The sequence below is a fragment of the Zonotrichia albicollis genome, chromosome 3 (assembly GCF_047830755.1).
Source record: "Zonotrichia albicollis isolate bZonAlb1 chromosome 3, bZonAlb1.hap1, whole genome shotgun sequence".
NCBI lineage: Eukaryota > Metazoa > Chordata > Aves > Passeriformes > Passerellidae > Zonotrichia > Zonotrichia albicollis.
Window position 1 is genome coordinate 33,773,680 of NC_133821.1, and position 27,832 is coordinate 33,801,511.

Sequence of the window (27,832 nt, forward strand, 5' to 3'; positions counted from 1 at the left end):
CAGCCTCAGGAAAAGCTGGAGGCTCACCACGTTTAGCAGGATGACTGAGCTGTATTCAGTGCTGTTTACAGTGCAACACTGCTGACTTCTCTACAACTTCCCTAGCAATATGAAACACATCTCCAAGCACACTATTTCATGATGTTTGGCTTTGCTTTTTTGCCTGACAACCACATTTCTGCCTGGCCTCAGCTGTAAGTTCAGTCTATTCCTCTCTTTTGCTCTAAAGAGGCACAACACAGTCCTGGTAACCTTCATCACAAATTATTCTCTAAACTCTGCAATTTGTCTCTGTCCATACACAAACTCCCATACCTGTAAGCTACTGGTGTGCGTTCTGTTCTTGATGCATTGTGAGGTTTCCAGAGTAAAGAAAAATCCCAACACTCTAAAGATGAAAAAAACCCTAAGGACAGAAGTACCTATTTCTTTTTGCTCAGGAGCAACAAATTAAACTGCTTTACTATGATGTGCAATGTTTAGTGATTGTTTTATTAAATGCAGAAATACCTGCTCAACTTTGTACCCATTCTGATTTAAAGTGCAACAATTAAATCTGATAGTTCTTGTACATCCATATTTTGCAAGTGTTGTTTCTTGAATACATGTTGTTCTGATTAAGCCTTGCATTTGTAAAATGTAATTTTTTAGTACCGTTTGGCTTTATTAACTAAAATAAACTGTACAAAAAGCTGTAGAGTTACATTAGCTTTGAACAATGTAGGATACACGTTCTCTGCCCGTTAGTGTGCAAACATTGTACATTTTTTAAAGTGACAAAATTAAGCCAACCTTGAAGTCAGAGTTCATTACTACATTACAAAACAGGAGACTAGATATGGCAAAAGAAATTTCCCACTGAAATCAACACCATTGTATAATTTTATTTCTAATTCTTAAAAAAATAGAAATGAATTTAGAAGAGAATCACAGTATAAGGGCCCTAACATATTAGACCATTACAAGGTACATAAAAATAGAAGACACAGATTTCTTTGAAACTTTAATCCTTTGATTAAGCAGCAAGCAAATCACTCTCCAGGCAAACACTGCTTAAAACATACCCTACCCCCCAAAACAGGACGTGCAAACTGTCTGCACATATTCTGCAAAGCACACAATAAAGACATTTTGCTATGTACATACTTATTTAGTACTACAAATGCTAGGAGTTCCCTACTGTGTGCTACAGTGTAGGTAAATTAAGAAATACTACCCTACCTATCTCTGACCCTCCCTCCCCCCTTCAAATACAGCACCTTTGCCCAGTTATAGAATATTTAAACAAGATTAAACGGAATTACAATGTACTGAACAGTTTCATGGCAGTTGGTGGTGGCCAACTGTCCTGTAACACCCAACATTCTGCATACTGAAGTCTATCGACAAGAGACAAGACAAAAATTAGCAGATGTACAATACACACACCTGGGAGACTCAATGCTTAAAGTAAAAAAAAAAGGAAAAAAAAGAAAAAAAAAAAAGAAAAATCACAAAGATGAATCTTACCACTGTTAACAATTAAACTGTAAAAATGTACCATCTTGTTTTTTTTATTGGTTTTAAAGACCAGAGAGCAGCCAGATTTGTGTGCCGCTAACAAGGGCACACTAAAGACTCCTGACTCCCAGAACACAAGTTTCCATGACCACTAACTCCTTGGTGCTTGTTTTAAAATTCTGCTTTACTTAGACATGGGATCAGTGGATGTTCACATAGTGGCTAAGCACCTACTCTGAGGCAAAAGAAAATTTGTAAGAAAGACCTTTTGCACGACACCTCAGCACACCAGTGAAAGCTCTTCAGAAAGAAAAATCTCTCAAGTTTGATTTGAGAGTATTTTAAAATGAAGAACTAAAACATAAAAGGTCAACACTTCAATTCAGGTTACAACTATCAAACTTTAATACTAGATTTTCAAATGAAATAGAATCTGATAGTACAAGAACTTCCCTTTGCACATTAAAAAAAGATCTTCTTTAGCTGCTAAACTGATCATTAGACCACCTAATTTATCTGTGAAAAAAACCTAGGGAGAGCACATCCCATTTGCATAAGAAGTCTCATTTTAGTCAAGGGCAAATCTAGTTAAAAACAAAAAGGAGTCAAAATGACTTTTAGACATTATTTCAGCTATAAGCAAAAAAACCCTTTCAAAATAGTACAACAGTCAACATGAATATTATTACATAATCAAGAATGCATTATTCTTCAATAGCTTAATTCAGATCACATGGTTTCAAACAGTGCTACTCATATTTGCAGCCTGGTTTACTTGGAGGTTAGAGGCATCTGCTTTTACAAATAAAACCACAAAAAAACCCCACATCCTGAAAGATTATTAGGCATCAATCAAGATTTCAGATGAGAATGCAGTGAAATGAGTTTCTTTCAAACTCCTATAATTTGGAAGCAATATTAATATTTATATGCAGGTTTTACTGAGTCAATAAAATAAACACCTTTGTCCTTCCCCCAATACCCTCAGCTCATGTAATCAACTTTGTCAGAAATATAGCAGGAGTCAAGAGATAATCACTTAAAAGTAAGACTGGGTTGGCAGGAGGTAACTACTCTCATGATACTCTACCAGCACCACCAGCCTCTACACTTCCCTCATTAATGCTCAAGCAAGGTATCAGTGATCTAACATACACGAACTGCAGACAGGCATTCTCAGAGGAATGGAATTCTTGCAATTCTACTGTACTTACATTAGAAGAATTAGCGGAATAACAAATTAAATTAATACTTCTTGCTAGGTGGTTCCTGTCCTGTCATCCCCCTGGGCGGTGGAAGCTGCCGCCACTCTATCCTGCCCAGCCCAAAGGACTGCAGCAAGAAACTGGACTCCTGCTTCCAGTTAATTCTATGAGTAGAATGTGCATGAGATTTAATAAGTTTGGTACAATAGCTCACTGAGTCTTCAGATTACTCTGAAAGAGGAGCATTTAATAAGCCAGTACCTTTTAAAACAAGCTAAGATGCTCTGGGAAAAACATGGAGAGAAGACCTACATTTTACAAGTGTGTGAAATGCTGTTATCTAAACAGGGTCAAACATTCTGAATCTAAAGCCATTATTTTCTTTTGCTAAAAGGTAAAAAAAAAAAAAAATTAAATTCACACACACAAAAAACCCCAACACTACATTTAAGTCTCCTACAATATTATCTATGTCTAGATTTGCCAGACTACTTTCCTGTAGTTAGATGCTTGACTATAAAGAACCGTAATAAAATAAATAGAGTAAAAATCAGTTAAACAAAATCTTGGTGTGTTGAACATTTATTCATTTAAGAAGTTAGCTTCCTTCAACAGTTATTCATACAGAGGAGGGCTGCAGTGTAGGCATTGTTCTGCTGTACAAGTCTTCGGCATAAAAATATTTTTATACAGGTGGTCATTGACGTCGTTCCGTGTCTAGTTCTTAGCTCGCTCCTCTGGAAAACTGGTCTGATACCTGTGAAGGCTCGCTCTTTTTTTCCGAATAACGAAGGGGAGAAAAAAGTACATGGATCCAATTTGTCAAAGGCGGGAGTCAGCATAACGGCGCCGGCACTCCTTCAGTGCAGAGTGGACTGAGGTTCTGTGTGGATGCCGATGAGCGAGGGCGGCTGCTGGCCGCTGCCGGCGCCCAGCACGGGCCGCGGGTTGAGGCGGGGGGGCACGGAGCTAGCGGGCCGGATGAGCGGCGGCGGCGGCTGGTTGAGCGCGGGCCGCGGCTGGATGAAGCGCGCCTGCTGCTGCAGCGGCGGCGGCTGGCGGTGCAGAGCGGGAGCGGCGGGCAGCGCCGGGCGCAGTAACGGGGGCGGCTGGTTTAGGGCTGCCACGGGAGCGGCAGGGGCCGGAGCAGAGGCGTGTGCTGGAGGTGAAGGGCCTAAACACTGAGGGGCCGGAGTGCTTTGTGCCTGCACAAAGGACAAAGACAAGACGGTGTGAACGGCCGGTCCGGCCGGGACCTCACGCGGTTGGGCTGCCACTGGCCACTACACAGGAAACAGCATTTAAAAAAATCAAACCAAAGAACCGAGAAGTTACTGAAAAGAAATCACCAACCAAAACATTATGGACAGCAGAACTAAAAATATTTACAAAGCAAGTCTTCTTCTAGAGCAAGAAGTGTATTTTAACAGTAAAACAGTAACGTGATCGTCACTATCAAAGGTGCGGTCCTGCTCCCGGGCTGGTTAACGACATTGGCTGAAGTTCTATGCAAGCTCATCATCATTCTTTAGAATGCGGTTTGCCACTCCACACCAGTTAACCTTATATTTTATCACTACATAAAATGCTGTTCCTCAACCCATGCTTACTTATTTCTGGTACACAAAACACACCTCATCTTCTTCATCAGTGCTCTTTCCTGATGGCACATTAGAAGTATTTTTTGTGTCCTCCCCTAAAGCAGAAGCATCACCATTAGAAGCCAGGGTTCCTTGTTCCGCTTCCCATTCCTGCAATACCTCCTCTAAGTTAAACCGACGCCTGTAGTTTACAAAGAAGTTCTTCACTTGGCCAACAGTCTTGTTGCCAATTACATCTGCAATAGCTTGAAAATCTTTACCATATTTTCGGACACCTGGAAGGCAAAGTAAATAACATAGCTGTGAAGAATCAGTCAGACACAGCTACGTGTGATGTATTTATAGAGAGAACCTATGGGACCTGCAAACCGAGGACTCACTAATTAGGAGAACTTCTCAATTAGGAGAAGGCCTCAATTTTCATTAAAACAAAGTAATTTTTAATAGCACAGCTGTCAACACACAAATCAAGAACTTTTTAATAAAGTCATTACCCATTCTTCTTTAAAGATCCTGGCTTACTCACCAAGCCTCTCAACCTAAAACCACAGAGATCTGGTCCCTGACAAACAGAGTGAGTCTTTCAGCGTGCTCACAGTAAGGGCAGAAGCCCAAGACCAGCTCAGAAGGGGAGGAGGGGTGACTGAGCACGTGTGAATGGCTGTAAACAGAACAAAATGCTAGAAATACCAAGGGACAAACACCGACAGCTCCTACAGGTTCCCTCCACACCAGCTGCATGCACAGGGCCCTTTCCCACGGCCAGTGGGGCAGGAGTGGCAGAGGGCAGAACAGAGAGCACAGCTCTGTAATCACAATATATCGCTCATTCCTGCACTTGTGACACTCTACTCAGGCCACACAGAGCAACTGCCAAGTGTTCACCCCACAAAGCCTGCCCAACAAACCTTGGAGAATGTAAATATATTTAAGCTACGAGCGCCTGCTTAAAAGATGGCCCAGCAAAAGCCTCCATGATTAAATCTCCTACTGATAAGCAGCATGACAGGTCAGCTTTGCGTTGTTCTTTTCATTAATTTTTGTACTGACATCAGTAGTCACTTTTGTTTATGAGTACTTCAAAAGAAAATCCCAATATATATTTTAAATACTTCTAAAACTACATTTGCATATAATACAAAAAATAGAGTGCAACATTGCATTGTTTTTAGCTTAAATTTTGAATTATAATAAATATTATATATAATTTGTTATATTTAGGTCATGTGTCTATTTCTTCCCCTCTCCTGCTTAAGAAAAAAAATCCTCAACCTCTCCCACCTCCTAGACCACAGCTTTTAGCTGCACAAAGTATATTTTTAATTACAAGTGTCAAAAAGTTTGGAGACCTGAAGAAATTACCAGTTTTGTTCCAGACTGAGTAAACAGAATGCTTTTTTTTGCTGTCAGTTATGCATGAGAGGATTACAATTTGACTTCTCCTGTGAAGCTTGTGATAGTTAAACTCATTTGGAACGTATTACAGTTCTTAGAGGACAGGCACTCTTTCTCATTACAGGAAAAGAAATTTATGCCTGATTTCATGCCTCACTTCAGAAAATGAAGCGAAGTGTTCAGAAAGTGAGAGTTGTTTCAAATCTGAAAGCTATGTTCCTTTTCAACTTAATTGTGAAGAGTGTGACCTTCAGTTTGTTCTGCTCCTTTCTACTTTCCTTGTTATTAGGCACTTCTGATGTGGTAATGTACACTCTGTGCAATTTAAAAGAAAAGTTCACCTCCAGGACAGTAACAAATTCTGTGGCTGAAGCTGGTGTTTCAGCTGTCAGGAGCCCAGCTACATTATTTAGTATCTTTTTCTGGGGCATACAAAAGAATACAACCCTCCTGATTGCAGGAACCTTGGAAAGATTTCAGAGCCACGTGGGAAGGCATGGATCCAGGCAAGGCAAAGACAGGGATTTGGCTCTGTGCTTTATCAGCTGTACAAGGTATCAGCCGTACTCCTTAAAAGCTGTGTGTGCCCACACAACACTGCCTCCAGTATTTTAAAATTCTTTGTCTGCCCTACCATTACCACCCTTACTGATTTATAATGAACATGAAACATCCACTGCAATATATCTAACATCCTGTACAATTAATCAAGTGATCAAGGTGCCCAGCAGAACAAAGCACATTTCTGTTAGAAAACTAATATGGACTTTTAGTGATTTCAGCCTTTTATGTTACTATGGTGGCTACACTTCTTTCCTCCCTTAATCTGCAAAACAACTGAGCCTGCTGGTTATCTTCAACTCAAGTTGACAAAAAATAAGATCTTAAAGTCTATTTCCAAGCAAACAGCTTGAAAACAAGGTGTTCTTGCCTTCACTGAGAACCCAACTCTTGAAAAGAAAATCCAAATAAACTAAAATTTCCTTAGTTTAGCTGCACACAGCACTGGTCACTTTGGATTCTTTTCAATGTTATTACCACTGCTCTACCACAATGACGTATTAAAAGCCTTTCAAGCCACATAAGAAATAGAGAAAATTCACTGTGTGTTTATAAAACTTTAATGTCTAAGGTGAAGGCATATCTCTAAGTTTTTGCCAAGTCACCATCCCTGTCAAACTGGTGCACATATCTTATGCATCCTTATACAAATTTAGTGCTAAAGACCCCCAAATTATTTATCACGTGTTCAAACCATGATTCAATAATTTTATTAGGCTGATGAAAGTGAAGCTCAAAAAGGAGGACTGCATAGCCTCACTTCCCATGTATGAATGAATGGTTTTCTCCCAGCTCATTTGAAAGCAGCCCAGCTCATAGGAATCCTTCAAGCTCTTCAGAACTTCATCCAGCTGCAAAGGTACACTGGAACACGTGCATGCTCTTGATTACAGCATTTTATCTTGAATGTCTCTTGGAGAAACTCATAAATCCAAGTTTGACTCTGTTTACACTGCTTCATGGTGTACAGCACAGCCAACACAATATTAATCAGGGTGCAAAGCAAGATCATACAGCACCACAAGAAGGCAGAAATAGTTAATGGGAGCTGCAGCTCCCCTGTGATGGGATTACAGTGCTCCTGGCAACTATCTTATGTAGAGTTACATCCTGATTGTCCCAACTGTTTTTCCCTGCAATCCATGAAAGTCATGCACAGCTTTCCAATGCAAATATGTTGTCTTAAACAAGTGTTAAAACACTTTTGCAATTGCATTTTTATGGCCAACATCTTAGTTTGAAAATATGATCATTCCTGTACATTTCTGTACATAAAATTTTGTAATTTAAGAACACTAACTGATGAACTAGCCCATTACATTCAACAACTATTCAAAGTTGAACTGATAGCTGATAAATTATACTGTGAATATACCGGCTCAGAGATTGTAAATCTGAGTCCACAACCCCACTGCAGGTACCCACACTGCTTTTAAGATCACACACAGCTCTATTTTAAGATAGGTTCTCATTACCTCTTCCTTAGTTACTGGCAATCCCTTGAGATTAGACTGCAGATAACAAGTATTTTCATGTTTACAAAAAACAGTACCAAAATTATATTACTGCAGATTATATTTACAATCTCCTCGGTCAATTATAGTCCAAATTCAAGTGAACAAATCATGTAAGTGCCACCTACCTGCTTAATGCTTGTGATTTCTGTAAAATTATTAAAAGCATATGCCAAAATATACCAATACATTTAATGAAATAAATCTGTTTTAAAGTGTATGAACTAAATGTCCCCATGTTCAAGTCAAGGTTCAAATCCAAGCCTAATGCACATTATGGAAGCTTTTAGCAGAGCAACTGTGGCTACCTTCTGAAAACAAACCCAGAAAAAACACAGCATGGCTCCCTCATGCCTAGAGTCTACCACCTCAAGGAATTGCTTTGAAGCAAGAAATCAGGGTCCTCAGCCTGAGGCATGGGAGACAGCCGTCATTCCAGGAGAGTGAGCAAGCACTGAGTAAGGGAGGGATAATTAGAACACTTTGTTCTTGTCATTAAGATTCTCTCTCATCTCCATTTTATATGGTGACGAGGGAAAGGGTCCACAGAGGAAACAATGCATATAAGCACATGTCAATGAAAACAGATTTCTCACCCATCCTTAAGGCTGACTACCTCTATAAAACACAGAGCCACATCCTTAGAGACCAGAAGTCTGGATCTTCTCTCCAAGGAGTCACCACCAACCCTCACTCTCTTTTGTTCAGGCTCTAGTTATTTGTCTTGTTGGTCACAGTGTCATAGCTTAACAAAAACTGACTGTATTCTTATCACTTCCCAAACTGTTGCTTAGAGAGAATGCCAATAACGAAACTAAAAGGCAAGATGGTTTGAATCCTTTCTTTCCAAGGCAGGCACAATGACCCTGGATTTTCCCCACTCTTTTAGCAAGTCTGTCTTTACTAGGCTATCATACTAGAGACATCTCCTTCAGATGCATCTGGAAACAAAATACTGACGTATTTATCAACAGTGAGAGAATGAACTTAGGACAGAGGACAGTTTGGAGATGCAAATCCAAGCATGAAGTATGAAAGTTGAAAGGCATGATTTAACACTCACCAGGTCTTTCTGCATTTCCATTCACACATCAAAATAACCTAACTTTAGGTTCAGTCATCTGACTAATAAATAAGCACCAGGTATGGCATACCTGACAATTTTACACTGATATCCTGATCCACTGAATATTTTAATATTAAAACCTAGTCTCTCATTTTCAAGGTGAAGAATACAGAGGAATAAAGCACATACATATAACTGAGCTATTATCTTTATAAAAGATGATCCCCATAAGTGAGTCAACACATGCCTTCAAGACAACATCTCCAGACATTTCCCTTACATGTTCCTTGATTTGGCAGTGCATGCTAATACAAGAGTCACTTTTCCTTTATATAAATGAAATAAATGCAAATAAACTGTATGAATAGCTTATCAGAAAATGCTGGGGTTTTAGCCCAGTAAGACTTAGTCAAACATCCATATCCAGCTCTAGAGTCTTAAAAGGCCTGATGGGTAGATACCTGCCCATTACTCCCTCATGAACAGAGAAAAGCAACAGTAAAGCAGATTTACTTCTGCTTTTTCCTACCTTAGGATACTGGAGATGTCTTAAATGCTTCACATTTTATTACTTTAACAATTGCTTTAGTCTTCCACATTAGAGAAATTCATGTAATGTGATTTAGAAGATGATGAAAGGACTTTCTGGTACTAATACAGTTGTTAAATGCTGCATAGCTTTTCTCTTTGAAATTTAACATGGGTAACAGAAAGCCTAATAGCAAATTGCTTGAATAAATGTTCTAAATATTCTCAATAGTTTTGCTGTTTTCCTCGTGATCAGATAAAGTTCAGCTTTGCATTAGAGGGAAATACAAATATAAGTCTAAGCACCTTTTCAGATCCTTTGCATCAGATTTCAACTTGCTGCTAGTGTTAACATACCTTGTACTGCAAGAAGCTGCTCTTCTGTGGTCCAACGGGCATTGATTTTCTGATTAGACTAGTAAAATTAGAAAAATTGCACAAAGATCATTAGGTTGTTTCAACAGCTGCAAGATATCTGAGCATCAATCTATTTTACTTGCACTACAGTTTACAAAACAGGTAACAACCTCTTGCTTATAAGCAAAAAATTTATAGTTTAAGATCACTTTTATGCAGAGGAAATAGTGTTTATGGAATTAAGCTTAAAACTATGCCAGCAGTTTTTCCTCTGTTTTATTGTAATTATTAGTATCAGCTACATAATAACTTATGCACAAGCTAATGATCTTTATGCAGACAGAGTTTGAATTTACAGTAACATTTACCTAAACTATTTGGACTTGGTGTTTAGAGCATTTTGCATTCATGTTATGTTGCACATCCAAGCCTTTAAAACAAGCAGAACCAGAACTTCAGTAGTAATAGATCATTCATTTTAGATGCCAAAATGTATATATAGTCACATTTTCACACAGAACACCATTTATTACTGGCAATCTACATTACCTATTTTTAATCCAAAAAGCCCCCATGTATCAGGGCTCAGTTTCAGCCCCCTATTACTGTGAACAGACATGACATTTCAGTTTTTTCTGCTTCTTTTTTTCAACCAGTTGCCATTAAAAAGTGCCTACCACTGATTTCTTGTAAAGCAGCCAGACTCCCCCCTGCATGTAATTTAATGGATCCTGTTTAAGCTGCTGCTGGAGTGCAAACACCAGGCTGTAGCAAAACACATTTCTGCAGCTTCCCACTAATGTAAGTGCAAGGCCACAAGTTTCAGTGTTAGTTCTGATTTACCTCAGGAGGTTTGAATTCTTCAATCCCGCCTTCCATTTTCTGTTTAAGTGCACTGTTTACTTGCTTAGCATTTTGAACCTTGGTCAAAAACAACAAAGTTAATCAGCTCCACAAAGAAAGTTGGTCACTTTACACATTTATCTTCACTAGGATTGCCACAAGTGTACCTCCTAAGTTAAAAAGAGAAATATTATGGTTTAAGGCTTCACTACTTTTAACTGTTTCAAAAAAACTTTAAAAAACCAAAACAAAACACATCAGTTTACTATAGAGAAAAAAAATTAAGCCAGTCTTTCAAAAGAACAATTTGTTTGCAAGAATATTAAAAGCTGTTCACAACAAGTAATTTTTGATAAGGATGCAGAGGTTCTTGAAGAATTAAGAATACTCTAGACACAAAACTTCATTCTTAGACATGTGAGATGTATTGCATATATTAACTTAACTTCTTCCTTCTAAAAAAAAATAAATTCATGAGTTTTCAGTTAGTTCCTTCTGACAGATGCTTTTCATTGACCTGAGATCATTCTAATTTAATTCTTTAAATTATTCTAAATATTTCTTAGTTTATAAAAAGGACAGACCTTCCAAATTGAACATATACATATCTATGAACCACTTCAATCTGACATTGAAGCACATAACACAGGTAAGAAAATAGTTTTGCATACTATGGTGCACAGCTATTACAAGGGTTCTTAAGCATGGACACAAAAGCAGACAACTCAGTGGGGGATTCCAAAGGCTGCATCTCTGAGATCACTGCAAAAAAAGAAAAAAAAAAGAAAAAAAGAAAAAAAAAGAGAAAAGAGAAACACAACCTCAAGGTTGAAACTCACCTACACTTAAGGCTAAAGAGTGAAACCCACCTATTCTATTTAGCCCCAGAGTCCTGCTGTGACAGAAAGAAGCTTATTTCTCCTGTAAAAGAACATAAGGGAGCAAAAACCCCATGAAAAAAACCCTTTATTCACTCCATGATTTTGCAACATGGCAGCTCTATAAGGAGGCAGAAATTCCAGAAGATAAGCCTTGACTCTGTAGCCCCATCGCTCCTAGAAAGCAAGCATGCACACAACTACTGTACCCTTAGAAGCTGAATAATTACATGTTTCAACTTGAAATGCCAAAATTTAATTTCTTCATGCAAAGGATGCAGGCAATTTTCCTTTTAAAGGTGAAGACTAAAAAGCTTTTCTAAATTTAATAAGAAGTAGAAAACTTATCAATTCAAACACAGGAATAATTAGGTGCACACATCTAGGTTCCACACACCTCTCCTACTTTCACAGTATGTGGGAAAGGACGTCCATAAAAATGGCTACAATTTAAAGCATAACAAATGTAACTTCCTCTGCTCCATTGGTCTCATTTTTGCTTTTCAAACAAATACTTCTAACAAAGTAAAAAAAAAAATTCAAATCAAATGTGACTTTTGATTTTTCCTGTCCCCAAATTTGTAGTACTGTTTTAATGCTACCCTTTTTAAAAAAAAAAGTAAAAAGTAATCTTGCTTCATTTTATCCAAAAGAGCAGATGAACGTAAAAAACAAAACTGAAGAGCAGCTACTATCCAGCATTTGTGGTGGTAACTGTGGAACAAAACGAGGAAGACTCACATTAAAGAAGTTTCAGAATCTTCACAGAATCTAAAGAAGTTTCAGAATCTTCAAAACCATTACAAATCAGAACAATCTGAGATAAAAAAAAAAAAAAACAAACCAAGACCAATAACCCATGGTACCTGTCGCTTTAATGAGATTAGTTCCATATCCAGCTGTCTAAGAATTGTGTTGGCTGCATTGGGACTACAGGAAACAGCTATCACATCTTCCTGGGTCAGGTACATGCCTTTGGGTGGCCGGCATTTGGAACGCTGGGAATGGTGGCGGTGCTGCAAGCTCTGATACTCTCTTCTACCCAGACCTATTTTGCTGGTCTGAACAGGCTGCTCATTATTGCCCTTTAATTTACAAGAAATAAATCATTAAAGAATAACAGTATCTTGTATACAACTTTACTAAAAAGAATGAAGTATCAGATAGCATTGTAATGTCGTATTTATGACAAATAAAACTTAAGCTAACATCCTCCTTTGCATGTAGTATCCAACTATGTCTTGCAGATGAGTTGGAGCATACCAGTCATCTGCTGGACAAGCCTGCATTACTCTAGGAAAGGTCAGTTCTCAAAACTTTTTTTTAATATGGCCACAAATACAGTAAATGGTATGGAAATCCCAGTCTGAATACTGTGACAGAGGGCAAACATTATGGATCTCTTACATAAGTAACATACATGTATGTATCTCGTTTTTAAAACAAATAATCAGTGACTTTACACATTTACTTCTGATCAGATATGAAGAATTTGGGCAAATACTAAAGGAGAAGAATGACAAATTCAACTAGGCCAGGCAAGAATGCAAAATCACATTTCTCCCTGCTGTAAGCACTCTCCACATAGAGACTGTACTGTTGGTTTGGGGGGACGGGGAGGAGCTGATCTGGGATTTGGAAGAGAGAGTATGGACATACCCCTGCAGTCCTTATAAAAATCTATGTAATTTAGAAAACATGGGCCTTGATTATTTGCTTCTTTGGAAAGGAAAGGAATGGCAAAGAGGAAATTAAGTCTTTGTTTTGGTATGTGTGGGCACCTAAACATTCTCTGCATGTATGTGACTCCCTCAGAGCAACTGAGTAGTTTCCCTATAGCCCAGGAGCAGAGACACAAAAATTACTTGCTCTGCAAGGATATTCTAATTCAAAGGAATGCTTAGTAGCAGAACAGAAAGAGAATTCAGGCTTTTCCCTACTTCAAGCAGCTCCCTACTGCTCCTGCCTGCTGGCATCCATGCATGTTAAGAGGAGGTGGTCATCTGATCACAGTGACTGCAAAACCAAGTGCAGCAGCCATTATTATTATCATTATTATTATTTTCTGTAGTAGTAGTGCAGAGCAGCAAACAGAGCCTTCAGATGTTTTACTACACTTGACCTTGTGCCACATTCTCTTCCCCAGCTAATAGAACATCTTAATCCAGCCCACAGACTTCATAGAGGCCACCTTAAAAGCACTTAAGATATGTGCTCTTCCCCAGAAAACTGATATAGAACATTACATCTTTGACATGTAAAAAATTCAAGGTTAAGTTTACTTTTGCCCTGCTTATACTTATTTGGGTTTTGATTCTGCATTGCTCTTTCAGTATGAAATTGCAGTTCCTGTGTGTTCAATCTGGATTTAAAGTGAAAATATTCTCTCATAATTTTGTCTTGCCAAAATAGAGAGCTTAGGTTATATTTGTTTTATCTGGTAACAGAAAGTTTCCATTGCTCTGTGTGCTCAAGCAGCCTACTCAGTTTATATTCTGCTTAGGAAGTGAAAGCATGCAAATCCTACCAGAACTATTAGGTCACAAAATTATCTTGTGCAGATCCAAACAGCTCATCAGAAACTACAAATCTATTTGTCCTTTTCCTAGAAGTCTATCAACACACCACTTGCATTCTGGACTGCATGTCATGATTCAAACTATAACCAAGTAAATTGAGCAAAATAGCCCTTATTTAGACAGGGCTAAGGCAGCAACTCCAATCATTAGATTGCAGGGACATTGTTAGAACAGAGAAAAGTAAAAAGGTACATTATCAGACCATGTGACATTGCAAGTACTATAAAACATGCCCATGTTAAAAAAGTAATCCTGAACTCTTTCACTGAAAGGCGTAATTGTCCTTTTTCCCCCAAGGCCAGTAGATAAAGGGATACATTGAAGGTCACTGTAAAGCTCAGAACAGAAGCTAAACTTATCAGTCCCTTACCCAATATTATTTTTGTGAAAAGTGCAAAGTTTTATTCATAGTCCAAGATACCCCTTCATGGGAGTGCTTTAGTTTTGCATAACTTCTCCTCTCACTCTTGAGAAGCATGAACTGGCTGATTTAGGAAGAACACAAATGCTTAAAGCTGATCAAAGAAACAACTAAACACACACTTAAATATGTGTTTTTCTACTCATGTTCACAGATAGCTTAATGTTTAGAACAAGAACTCAAACTCCTAAAACCTGAACATACCCTGAACACAGCAGTCATCTGTAAAGCTAACAGTAAGTGCTCATTAGGACAAAAATGTTTTTCCTCTACATCTATTAGTTAAAAGCATCTCAGTAAAACCACATATTAGTTGAAATGCATCACCTCATTGTGGCTTTGAACAAACAACAAAGATTGTTCTTTGAAAAATGTAATTTAATTTTAAAATTCAAAGAAAACATTTTGATTCAAATACTTCACAACCAGTAAAAGTGTAAACATATTAACAAGACTGAAGGAGGGCAAATACAACCTGTTTTACTAGGTTGTGAGAGGATACTTCTCTCACAAAAATTGAAGAGCTCTCAGGACACAGTGGAGGCAATGAGAGATGCATTTACAGCCACAAAATGGCAAAAATACATGATACAATTTTGTTTCAGTGAGAAATCATCAAGATCCTGACTGCTTAAAGTCTCTGGGAGTTCAGCAGGTTGAAACCTAAACCTCTGTACTACAACTCAGTCTTCACAGTAACACATTCACTTAAAACAAACAAACTGACATTCACCATTAAGTTATCTGTTACCTCCTTTTTGGCTTCTTTTTTGGGATCATAATCACTATCATTTCCATCCATTGGATGAGATTCTTCTACGTCATCATCACTAAAGACAGATTATAAAAAAGCTAGTCACTTTATTACTTTTTAAACCCAAATCTAAGTATGCACCAGGGTAATGGTTACCTACTTGAATTTATCTATTCTGAGAATATGGCATCTCAAAATTATTTGTAGTTTACAAAAGACAGCTGTTACAAGCATGATTTTCTGTATTAAATTCTAGTAATTATTATGATAAATAAGCAATCAAAAACCACAGTTTCAAAGTTACTTTAACCAGTGCTGGTACTGCTGCCAAGAATTTTGGTGTCACCTTTCTTCAATTCAACCACTTGTGCCAGCATGAACATTTATGTGGCCAGCTATATACCAAGGGTAGAAATAACCTTTCATTTGCCCCATTAGTTTTAATAGACCAATTTTCAAACCACTGCACCAGGTGAATAAACCCTTGCTGAAGTCTGTGGGGAGCATAGGGCATATGATGGGAAAACATGGGACTGCTTTTTCACCAATGCGCTTAAAATCTAGCAATTTAGGGGAGGGAAATGAAATTTACTGAATTAAATCAAAGAAAAGGTTAAAAAGAGAACAGTCAATTTGGAGCCCAATCCAGTCATTCTGACAATATAATTTCTGAATAAATTAATGCAAAAACAAACTAAAATTTCTAGTTATTACCAAACCCCTCCAAACTGCTATTTTAAAAGCAAACTGATTTTAGCTTGCAATATTTCAGAAATAGAATCACTAAATAAGCATATGAACTTTAGATTTAGAAGTTATTCAAAATAACATATAATTAAAAAGACCCCTTTTGCTCCAGTTAAGCAATTTTCTATAGACATAAAATTACAGCTTCCCATATAAACATAGATTATATTACTTATACATGCTACACATATCACCTTTTAAAAAGTGCAAGTTAATTATTACATATACTGAGCACAATAAAATTTTAATTTTATAATAACTGTGAGAAATGTTATTCCCTTCTGTGCAAGACAACAAAGCTACTCTGAGCTCTAATTCTCTCTGATAGCAGTTGTAGGTCTTCTAAAAAACAACTTATATAAATTTTTGTTATAAAACAATGCATAGGCATTGAAACTCTTCAGTTCTTTATAGCTGCACTTTCAGTTGTAGTTCCATATTAGCTCAAAAATCCAAACCAAGAAACAATTCCAACCCCACCCCCACAAAAACACTCTCCTGCACAGACAGTAACAGAATTTAGGTTCTAAATCCTTGCTTTTACAGCTATCCATTAAAACACTCTCATCTCCTATTACAACTCACACAGAATGGAGTGATACAGTTCTTAAAGCACAGGCACCAAACCCCTTGCTAAAACCAGAGATAGCACAACAGGGGTTCAAACCTGAAACACATGGTTCACACTGAAACAATGGCTAGAAATTAGTTCCCATCTCTACTTAGGAAGATTTCAGTCTCTGGTTAGCTATTTAAGAACACAAAACTCACCTGTCACCTTGATTATTTCTATTAGCTAGTTTACGAGCTTGACGATCCATCAAACTTGTTCTAGAGCGAGTTTTTTTCCAAGAATAGTAATATTTTACAAGGCTTGCAATGGTCTTGTCTGGGAGCTAGAAGAATTCATCAACAGATTAACACTTAAATTTAAAATTCCACTCAGAATTATAATTTGCTCTGTTTATAACCATCTTTAAACAATATTTTAAATGCATTGGTAAGATATTTCATATACATTTTTAAAAAAGGGAGAAGGCTTCTTTTCATTAGAGTGAAAAAGCTGCATGTCCAAGAGACATGATGAAATTAAATTAAATTTTATATTCAAGGTTCTTCCTGAAGCTTTTACACAGAAATCAACATGAAATTTTAGCCCAACAGGAGCCTTTGTTCTTAGTGCATCTGAGCTGTTTAATGCTTCTGATTAAAATATTACTTTACCATTTGCTGGATCCTGTGAAAGCTCTTTCCATGGAAGCTAAATGCTTGTTCAAACAGGACTTTATCTTCAACTGTCCATTCATCAGGGAAAGGAGTGAAGTTGGGGAGATCCGCAAGGGACTTCTCAATATTGTGTTTATGCCAGAACAACATGCCGAGAGCCTTTGAAAAGAAATAGTCCCTCTTTGGATTTAGTCAATTTTCTAAAACATTGAGACAAGTTAATAAAAACAGGCAATTTACCTGCTTGAAATAAAATTTGACTAGCAGAATCCCTTCTCAAAATGTATTTACAATTTTATTGGCTGTTTACTATAGGTTACAAAATTCTCTTTGGAGACAGTGGGCCCATCTATACTTTATTAATGGTATGAAAGCCAGACAATTTAAGGTTGGCATGGCAGCAGTAATTCTAGAGCAGCTTGAACTAGGCTGAGAGGCTCAAATCTGACCTGCTTTCTTACTTTACAGGCATATATCACCTATACAGCCCCTTACAGGCCTTTATTACCAGCCCACACAAGAAAGAAAACAAAAATACTTTTAAGTATTGATACTTTTTAACAAAAATACTTTTCAGCAGCTGGGGGATCATCCAGAATGCAAGTCTGAAAGTTCAAAGTGAGAGTGGCCTTTCTACAACTCTCCAATCCACAAATAACAGCATGGCCACTTTGTCATGTGCGCCTAATAAGGAAGGGAAATTTAAATATACTTTCTTATACAATTTCATTTCTAGGCAGTCTAAAAGGATTTTATGTTCATTGGACTTTCCGCCAGAGAAGCACAGGGAGATTTGATGCCAAGATTTGGGCATGGGAATTGGGCAATGTAATCCACCCAGTTTCAATCACACAGCACAAACACGATCACCAGCATCTCTCCAAATCACCAGCATCTCCTGATTTCACATATTCTAACAACCTGCACACAGCAAACTGTTAAAACTCTTGTTACAACAGCAAGTGACAAACACCTCTTGCAAGGAGAATTTCTGTTCCATTGTGAGGAGTCTACAAATGTTTTGTACCAGAAGTTATTTTGGAAATCCATCTCTCAGAGACTTGAGATCCATCAGTTCCTCCTCTTGCCTAACAGAAGTCAAGGCATAAAGAAGTAACACCAAACCACAGGTATATTCTGGATATTGTAACGCTGGCAGCCTCTTTGCAGACAGCAGCTGATGAGCAAGCTTCCATCCTCCAAAACTTGATCATACAACTTCTTTTCAATTGTACAGCAAGTATTTTTTTGCAACTGGTAACCTCACTTTCACACAGATTGGTTAATTGAAGAATTTATGAATTTATGAAGAATTTTGTGATAGAACTACATGCAGACCAGCAAAGTTTTATCCCTACTTTTTAAGGAATGGTAGCCAAAGGCTGTTAAATAAAAAGTGAACTTGTTTGTTACTTTCAGAGCTAAAGCTTGAGTCTGGTGTCCTGCCTCCGAAAAAAGCCACTCAATTGAAGTTGGCTTCCAGGATTTTTTCAATATGAAAGAAACCTTTTCAGTGCCTATCAATTAATGGTTCAAAATTGTACCATATTTCCATTCTAATGTTAAACTTTAAATTTGTAAGCTGCTTCCCTAAGAAATCTTTAGCTAAATATACACACACAATTGCATGACATGCCCAGTGTATCAAGAAACATACCAAACCTTTCAAAAGTGCACATTACAAGCTGAGCATGTCATGAAAACAAAGAGCTCAATCTTTTGCAGAGAATCCAGACCACAACTGTATGCAGATCCATTTAACTGCAGTGTTTGCTGCCGTGCCTGAAGAGAAACAGCGTTAATTAATGGTAACCAAGGGGAAAAATAAGTTGTGTTATAGTTTTATATTAAAAAAATCCTTTAAATGAGCACTCTCATTCCACAGCACTTACCTGTTCCACATTGTATCCATGTTTTTCCTTTGCTATTGCTATATATTCATCCACTGTAACAAAGCAATGTCAGAATTACTCTTTACTACTTAGTTCTGCTCTATGACAGAATTAACAATCTAACATGGGAAAGTCTCCCCATGCTTTAACACACTGCATAGGCCCAGGTCCCCCAAAATGTTAAATATACTCACAGCTTTATTAATAATAAATAAACCCAGTGACCATTGTTGAACAATTAATTTTACAAACTTTTTACACAAGCTAATTCTGCCTTCTTTCACATTTTTACTACAACAAAACCACAGAGGCTCATTATTTATTTATTTATAGCAGAGACTAGCTGGCTATTGAAAGGCTATGCCTTTCTGGAACCCCCTCAGAGTTAGCTTTAAATTTAACTACTTCTACTGCTTGTATTCCTGAACATGTTGAAAATTACAGCAAGGAGATCCTATATCAATGATTATGCATATCCTCAAGACTACTATAGCTTTCACTAACCAATATGGATTTTAACTATGACACAGTCAGTTTTCAATAGAAAGTATGAAAATTCAATAATTAGATAACAAAACTAAGGAATAAAATTTTAAAGATCATATTTAGCAATATTAGAGCCAGCTTTGAGTTGAACACTTTCATAATTTTGAAATTAAGTCCCACTTTATTTTTAAACAAAACGTTTTCCAATTCACCTTCTAGTGCTCAAAATTAAATGGAACTAAAAAGGTGAAAGGAAGTGTGTTCAAGAAAATGAAATAATCAAATCCTCCTTCTTGAACTGGACAAGGGATACCCTTGCCGTGCACTGCTGCTGCAAAGAGCTAATTGTACTTTAAAGGACTGAAAAAAGTGTTTAATAATCACAGCTGTATTTTATTTCTAACTGTTCTGCAGTAGTTAAAGATGCATTCCCTCAAACATAGAGGGACATAAATCTCTAACTACTGGTATTAGACAGAAACTGTCCTGAGGATGAGGTTCTCATGGTTGCATCCTCAAAGTTTACTCCCCTATATTACATATGGGAAATTCTAGCACAGGAAACAAGTTTAAACTAGATTAAACAGATAACTGATAACATTTAGTCAGCTGACTCCTGTATTTCAGGTCACTCCTAAGGGGAAAAAATGTTTGGTTTTCCCTTCTGTGACAGCAGTAATAATTTCCCCTTGAAGTGGGCCTCAACAAATCTTTTCTAAATTCATCCACTGCAACTCCTTCTCCCAGGAATTTAAAGCAGCAAGTTCCTCATGTTCAGATATCTTACTCTTTAATTAATAACAAAAGGTTTCACAGAAAATGATGATGATGATAATACAAAATAGGCAGTGTGATTTGAAATAAAGACTTTACTAACATAAGAGAAAATAATCTTTGCTTTACCTGGAGCTCTCTAAATAAAGAAAAAGAAGCTTTGTGTTTAATTATCTGCAGTTTCACTGTGTGTAAAATAAAGACCAAACAGGCACACCAGAAACAATTTAGTTTACTTAAGCACCCAAATTCCTAAGCAGGCAAGGACTTACACTTGGCATCAGGAATATTATGATATGGAGACCATACAAGCATCCCTCCATTATCTTTATCAGTGTATTTTGTGGCACCTGTAAGAAAACAAGTAACTCTCAGTATTTATTTAATAACTATGTGACAGTAAGCAAAAGCCAATCACAGTAATAAGTCCAGCTACTGGGGGGGGGTCGTTAATTCACAATTAATTCCTTAAGATATCAAATGGCTGAATCTGAACACTACTCTTCAGATGTTCAAGTACAACTAAATATTAGACAGTATCCTGGTTACCACAATTAAACCACTGAAGTGCATTGCTTCAGTTGGAAGGAATCTTTTCTAGTTCCAAACCTCTTGCCATGGGCAGGGACACTTTCCACTTGACCAGGCTGCTCAGAGCCCCATCCAGCCTGGCCTTGAACACTTCCAGGGATGGAGCATCCACAGCTTCTCTGGGCAGCCTGTGCCAGTGCCTCACCACCCCATAATGCGGAATTTCTCTAAATACACCCCCTGTGAAGTTGGAAAAGATGCAGCTTTGTTCTCCCGAAGTTTGATTGTCTGTTAGGGCTCTAACATTTATCACTATCATAGGAGGACTAGGACCTGCTGTGGTCAGTTAGACTTCCGTAAAACAAACAAAAGTAGATACGAGCTAGAATTCAGTCACCATCACTGATCCCTTTTAAGAAGAAACTATACTAACAACTATACCAGAAACAATTCTGTTCACCTCCCTCTAGTTTTGATTTTTCTAATTTTATAACTTTAACATTCACAGCCAACCAAATTGCACAGCTGGAGAAAGCAGTCAGATGTAAAAGTAATTTTTGGTTTTGGTTTCTTTACCCCCACATCAACGTAGCAAGGGAAGCAATACAAGTTACCCAACCCATCGGGACAGAGCAGCACTGATGCAAACACTGAAGCACTACATCAGAGCATATGATTTTTGAAAACATGCTGTAAAAGCAAACTCTCCAATACTGTAAAAGCATTCATTCAAGAGCCACTTTCCACTACTATTGCACAAATGTAGTCTAAAACATAAAGCCCCTTTATAATCTATTTGTTCACAACACTATCTCGCTAAGAAATTGCTCAACAATTGGATTTAAATCTAATGTCAGTATGAATTCCTTGAGTAATCACCCTCAGAGGAGAAATCCTTGCATCCTTATTGGAGAAGAACAGCTTTTTTTATTCAGTGAAACAAGTAACTTTTCACTCCATTTTAAGCTCACACACTTTATATTTAGGCTCTACATCTTGTTTGAAGCAAACAAAAAACCAAACCCTGTGCTTTGGAAAAAAGAACAGTGTCGTGCTTTCCCTTTATGTACTATGTTTTGTTGCTCTTCCCTCCTCAGTTTGGCAGTGTTTTGTATTTGCTATCATCTCTGCAATCTTGATCCATCACAACTGTGAACTTGAAAACAATTAATTAAAGAACTCCTGCGCCTTTCCAAAATGAGATGTGTAAGACAGATAACTTCAGTGCAGCATAAACTCTGTAACAGGTTAAGAATGTACATGCACTCATAAAGCACCAGGTTCAAGGCATAAGCACTCCTAAACTCTGAAAGGTTTTTGGTACACAAGAATGAACTCCTTAATATAACATTCCACTTTAGAATAAAAAAGCATGACATTTGTAGTTATTAGGAATGCAAGACTTCATGAAGAGCAGGGCAAGCTGTTACAGGCACAACATTTCTCTTGTCACAAGTAAATGACCACTACCCTGCGCTTCATTCTACCTAATTTGAGGAGAAAGCAGGACCACCAGAGAAGGTATTAGAATCTCAGGTTATGAGGAAAAAAAATCTAAACTTAAGATACTTGCAGACAAGGGGATATCATGGATATTACCAGATACTGAATATTCAAGTACTAAAGCAAAAAAAAAAAATCGTTTCAGAGTTCTTGTGCCTGCAGGAGATCATGTATGTGGTGACACTCCCCTGATGAGGTGCAACCCTCACATGACAAACAAGCAACAACCACTAGAACATCCCTTTTCAAAACAGTGCTGTGTCCCCAGCAGGAATCAGACATCTGCTTCCATTCAGGTGGCACCTTCACACTGCCAAAGAAAAGCCAGGATGACAAAGGAATAATGAGATGCATACAGGTAGCTTGAAGGAAGGCACCCTGACCTCAGCACAGCATGTCCCTGGCTGTAGGACAGGGATCCCTCCATCTCTGATGCCTTGAGAGGTGGTCTGAAACAGACACTAGACAGAGCTAAAAGAATAAAGCAGGTATTTATTAAAAGGCCTCAATGGATACACCTTGGGCAGTACAAGAGCCTGGCCAGGACTACACCCAAGATGGATGCAAAAAGGTCACAAGATGGACAACCAGTCACAAGGTTTCACACTTTTATAAGTTTTGGTCTATTTACATATTGGGGTTAATTGTCCAATTGCAGCTTCAGGTTACGAAGTCCCTTTCTCCTTGTTTGCTCTCTTCAATTCACTGTTGTTTATGCTTTTTGGGCCTGAAGGTTGTAACCTTGGGTCCTTGTATCCTTGGTTCTCAAGCTGGAAAAGGATTGTTTTGTCTAACTACACTGTGAAGAGAACTTACTAGCACTTAATATGAAGCTCAGAACTACACACCAAGGCAGCACAGAATCTGAAAAATATGAAAACTAAAACTGAAGGCATCATCTCCATATGCAAGACCATGACCTACCTTCCTGGGAAGTTCCTGCCTGTCCTTTGTGCCCTAAGCACTCAAGGAAGCAGCCCTAACCCCCAGAGAGGCTGTGCTACACCTCAAGGGCAACATCACCTTATTTACAAGGGAGGGGGGCTGGAAATACCCTGCAACACATTAAGCAAAGTGTGTTAGAAGACCTGTAAGCCAGTAAGCAAGAGAGAAGGACCAAGAGCTATATGTGAAGAATAACAAGTCCCCCTCTCCCCAAAATACACCTCCAAGCCACTGAGGAAGAGGCTTTGCACTTCAGCTGCTGCTGCACCCCTCTGCCAGTACGAGCCAGGAAATGCAGCCAGCTGAAGGTGACCAACAGGCACTCTGCACCACTTTCAGGACAGGGAAACCACAGCAGCAAACTGACCCTCTCTAAATTGCAGCTCCACACCACAAGTTGGGTATGCACGGCTGGTGCAGCTCAATGCAGGATTCCAGGTACCGAGAATAAAGTGATCATTCAGAAACACACAGGACACAGTGAGGGCATTGCAGGGCAGCATGGCAATTCACAAGTATGTTGGTTTCCAGCAGAAAATGTACCTTCCTCTGCTTAAGACTAAGCCCTCCCCACACTATTTAATAATTTCAATTTTAAAAAGCCTGTTTTCCTATCAGAAGACTATAGAGAGAAAAGTTATAAAGACATACAGACAAATGCTTTCCTAAGTGACCTTAAATGGTACAAAACATTCTTCCTGACAGCCCCAGCTCCAGCCCTGAAAAGAGGCTAAATGGGAAATGAAGTATTTCAGCATTAAGTAGGCAAAATGCATACTAAAACCATTGTGAAGTCTAAATCTGAGTAGAATAAAACTTCTCTAGCAGTTCTCTGTGGGTGATACAACAGAGTGGTGCATTCTCTACTGTGCTTTCCAAAAGAATGCAAACAACCCACAATATAAGGATACCAGCTTTGTAACATCCCCTTGGATCTATAGGTGGGTCAGAAAGCACAAGCAGAAAAATTTTCACCAAGAATATAAAATACTATAGGAAAACCAGGAGGAGGAGACAAAAATCTGAGTGCAAGAGATGGTATGTTAACTCAGCAAATTAGATAAAGTAAAATACCCAAGTTTACTTATTAAATTTGTTTCTTGCAGTGATAAAATCTCTCTCATTGCTGCAACAGTTGGTGAAAATTAAAAACTCTACTTCTCTTAAGTTGTATCTGAAAGTTTGCTTGTAAAAGTAATATGGTGTGGAGGGGGTAAGAAAGTACGCTAAAGTCAATTTTGCCTAATTTTGCCCCCAACCACAATCCACTTCTTCCATGAGACACTGAGAAGCAGTGGCATGTTTTCTTTAAAAAATGATCTTGTTTTATACATAAATTAAATTTTTAAAAAATGTTTACTGCCATCACAACATTAATCATGAATATTTTGTTATTCAGTGTATTGTTGTAGAGCATTGCTTATGGCTATTTTTCAAGACAGGCCAAGTGAAACCCAAGGATTGGTGTTATTCCACTCATTTTAGTATTCTGTAGGTTTATTATGCCTGATTTTTGTGTCTTAAGAGTTATGTCTACTTTTACCCTTCACTGACTCCTTTCTCCTACATATTTATCTCAAGGGGCTTAAAAAACAGCACTCAAAAGTACTGCAAATAAACACATACTCTAAAGTATCTGATAAACCCTAAAAAAAGAGCATTAGAACAATTCCAAGAAGAAACAAAGATAATCACATGCAATGCCATGTCCATATATGCAAACCTGGAACTAAAGGGGAGCTTATTACCTCACTTGCTACAAAAAAGTCACCTAAATGTAAGGGCACAGAATTTTGTCTCTAAGAAATTATGCCTCAAAACTCACCAGAAAAAAAATCAACCAAAAAACCAAAGAGATGAAAGAATCAGATGTTGCTGATATCTCCTCAGATAAATAATCTGTTAACTTGGTAAGTGCTGTACTTTTAAACTTGACGGATTTTTAAATTAATTTTTTAAGACTTAGGTGTTCCAAAATAGATCACTACCTTCTTGCCCTAATAAGCAAAATACACACACCAAGAAGGATAATAACTCATAATAAAACATTATGGCTGTAACTCAGGAGTTATTAAAGAAACATTTCTATTATTAAGGAATCTGATAGGGTGAGTATATATTAACCCTAGTTATTGGAGAAAGAGGCATTAATTGAATACCATCCCCCAGAAACACTTAGGAGCTCTAAAAAAGTCTGCTTATAGGAGCGCATAAAATTAGTTCTGTAGTTACTAATGTAATGGTACTATTGCACATACAGTTTACAAAATTGAAACCACAGAACCTCAATTGTCCTACAAGGGCTGAAGGGTTCATTTCATCAAAAGAAAAACAAACACTAGGTGTTCTTCTAATTTAAGTGGCCTATAGGAAAAGCAAATCCAGGCTGGAGGTGGGAAACCATCATTTTTATCCGTGTATATTTTTCTGTAGGCAACGTAAAAATACAGGGTGCAAACAATTAGCCTTATTAACAAAGAGACACGGACTGCGTGCTCCTTCCTAGGGGAAGGCATTCCCTTAAGCCAAGACCACGCATTCATTTGATCCCGCCCTGGCGCTTTCCTTCCCCCGGCCTTTTCTTTGGCCGGCGGGGACTTGTGTCCATCCCGAGGGGCTCGCTGCAGCCCTGGGAGGCACCCTGGGGGCAATCCCCTTCTGGTGAGAGATCATCCCACACCCACGGAGCCTGCCTGGAGAGCAGCAAACTACACGGCTTCATCTGACCCACCGCTACAGCGAAACTGCAGAGCGCTCTGGGCGCTCCCTGCTCAGCCTAGCAAGGCACGGCAGCATTCCCGCAATTAACTTGCTAGAGCCGAGTACCAGGCTGGGCGAGCGTACCCACATCGCTCGGGGCGGGGCTGGGGGCCGAGGAAGGCGGAGGAGAGCAGCTCAGGCTGCCACGGCGGGGCCAGCCCGGCTACTACAGCACACAAAACCGGGAGCAGGAGTTTCCCACCGAGCGCATCTTCCAGCCAGCAGCCAGGTCTGCTCCGCTTCCGGCAGGGCGCATCACTTCCCACCCGTGCCCGACAACATCCATCACCCCTCGGCAAAGAATTTTTACGGTTGTAGGTTTAAGGACAGGGAGGGGGAAAAATAAATTAAAAAAAAAAAATCAAGCTTTTTTCTGCTTCACCGCCTCCCGCCGGATACACAGAATGCGGCCGATAATGAAGTGAGAATCCCCCGCCGCGGAGCCCCCCGCCCCCGGAGCGCAGATGCTGCCCCGGCCAAGCCTCCCGCCGCCGGCACCGGGTCGCCGACACAAAGGCTCGAAAGCACCGTAAATAGAGCCCCGCGGCCGCCTCCCGCCGCCGGAGAGCGCAGGGCGAGCCCGCCCCGGCGGCGAGCCCACCCCTCCCGCCTCGGGAGATGTCAGGTTACAGCCGAAAAGCCATTTACCGGGCTCGAAGTCAGGAATGCGCGCCTGGTATTCCGCTCCGACCCTCATTCCTACATCTGCAAGGCAAAGGGGGGAAGAGAAATTAAGGGCTGGAGCGTCCCCGGGCGCCGTCCCAGGCTCCCGCCGTGCGGCGGGCGGGCGGGCTGGTGGAGCCCCCGCCGCTGCCGTGCGGAATAAGCCACCTCCTCCCCCCGCCCACCGCCGCCGCCGCGGATTAAGCCCCGACGACCGCCGAGGAGGGGGCAGGAGGAGGCGGAAGGGGGAGTTTATTCCAGCGGAACAATGGGGACGGCGGCGGCTCCCGGGAGACACTCCCTCCCCATCGTTAAGTACCGCGGGGGCAGCCGCGGGGCCGCGCCGCGCGCTCCCGCCCCCCCGCCCCGCACACGCGCGGCCGCGGCGCGGACGGAGCGGCGGAGCCCCGGCACCGGCAAGGGGGAGGCGGCTCGGCTCGCTTCACCGCCCCTCCCGCCGCCTCCGCCACCCCCCTGCCGCCGCCGGCGGGGCGGCCCCAGGCTCGCACCGTGCTCGTCGCCACTGTCGCCGCCGCCGCTCTCCGGCTCCGAGTAGTGCCCGTTGGAGGGGCTGCTGCTCTTGGCGCCGTTGGGGGCTGTCCGGCTCTTTCCCCCCAAGAGCTCCGCGCCCTTCTCCATCGTGCCCAGCATGCCAGGGCTGGGAGCGGGGGAGAGCGGCGGCAGCGCTGGCTGCCGAGGGGGGGGAAGTTAATACGGAGCCGCCATGTTGCCCCCTCCCCGCCCCCCCCTCGGGCGCCTCCTCCCCCCCGCCCGCCGCGCCCCCCTCCCCCGGCGCCGGGAATCCCTCCGCGCCGGCCCGGCCGGATCTCGCCGAGGGGCGGGGATGTCGCCGCAGCGCCGGCGGCGCGGCCGAAGGAAGGAAGGAAAGGAAGCCTTGCTCCCGCTCCCGGACCGCGGCCGCGCCGCCGCGCCGTGGAGCTCACCCGGCCAGCGGGCCCCAAGCACAGAGGGGACTATTTCCCGGCGGCGGCGGCGCAGGGATCCCGGCGGGCGGGAGCGGCGGGGCCGGTGGTGCCGCGGCCAGGGCGGGAGGAGCCGCGGCCGCGCAGGGGCCGAGCGGGGACGGGAGGCGCGGGAGGGG

The 27,832-nt window shown here is 40.2% G+C and overlaps 1 protein-coding gene across 7 annotated transcripts; it reads right to left on the reverse strand.

Moving 5' to 3' along the window:
• Positions 1–471: 471 nt before the first annotated feature.
• On the reverse strand, positions 472–27,693 carry RCOR3 (REST corepressor 3). Of its 7 annotated transcripts, none has more exons than XM_074537124.1 (12): positions 27,675–27,693; positions 26,716–26,772; positions 20,601–20,678; positions 19,069–19,121; positions 17,174–17,335; positions 16,721–16,845; positions 15,182–15,278; positions 12,315–12,533; positions 10,571–10,648; positions 9,728–9,785; positions 4,340–4,581; positions 472–3,910 (listed from the first exon to the last, which is right to left on the reverse strand). In XM_074537124.1, the coding sequence occupies exons 2-12, from the start codon at positions 26,762–26,764 to the stop codon at positions 3,566–3,568; spliced, it is 1,506 nt and encodes a 501-aa protein (XP_074393225.1). In that variant the 5' UTR covers positions 26,765–26,772; positions 27,675–27,693; the 3' UTR covers positions 472–3,565. The 7 variants fall into 7 exon arrangements, with proteins under 7 accessions (XP_074393225.1, XP_014119820.1, XP_005483106.1 ...); XM_014264345.3 differs by lacking the exon at positions 27,675–27,693 and adding an exon at positions 27,240–27,505; XM_005483049.4 differs by lacking the exon at positions 27,675–27,693 and adding an exon at positions 27,240–27,504 and having other exon boundaries at positions 15,200–15,278.
• Positions 27,694–27,832: the final 139 nt, after the last annotated feature.

Coding starts and splice junctions, on each gene's coding strand:
- RCOR3 (XM_014264345.3), bottom strand. CDS start 27,381: ATGCTGGGCACGATGGAGAAGGGCGCGGAGCTCTTGGGGGGAAAGAGC. Junction 15,279..16,720: donor AGAAATAATCAAGGTGACAG/GTGAGTTTTGTG, acceptor ATCTGTCTTTAG/TGATGATGACGTAGAAGAAT. Junction 10,649..12,314: donor TAATCTCATTAAAGCGACAG/GTACCATGGGTT, acceptor TTTTTGACCAAG/GTTCAAAATGCTAAGCAAGT.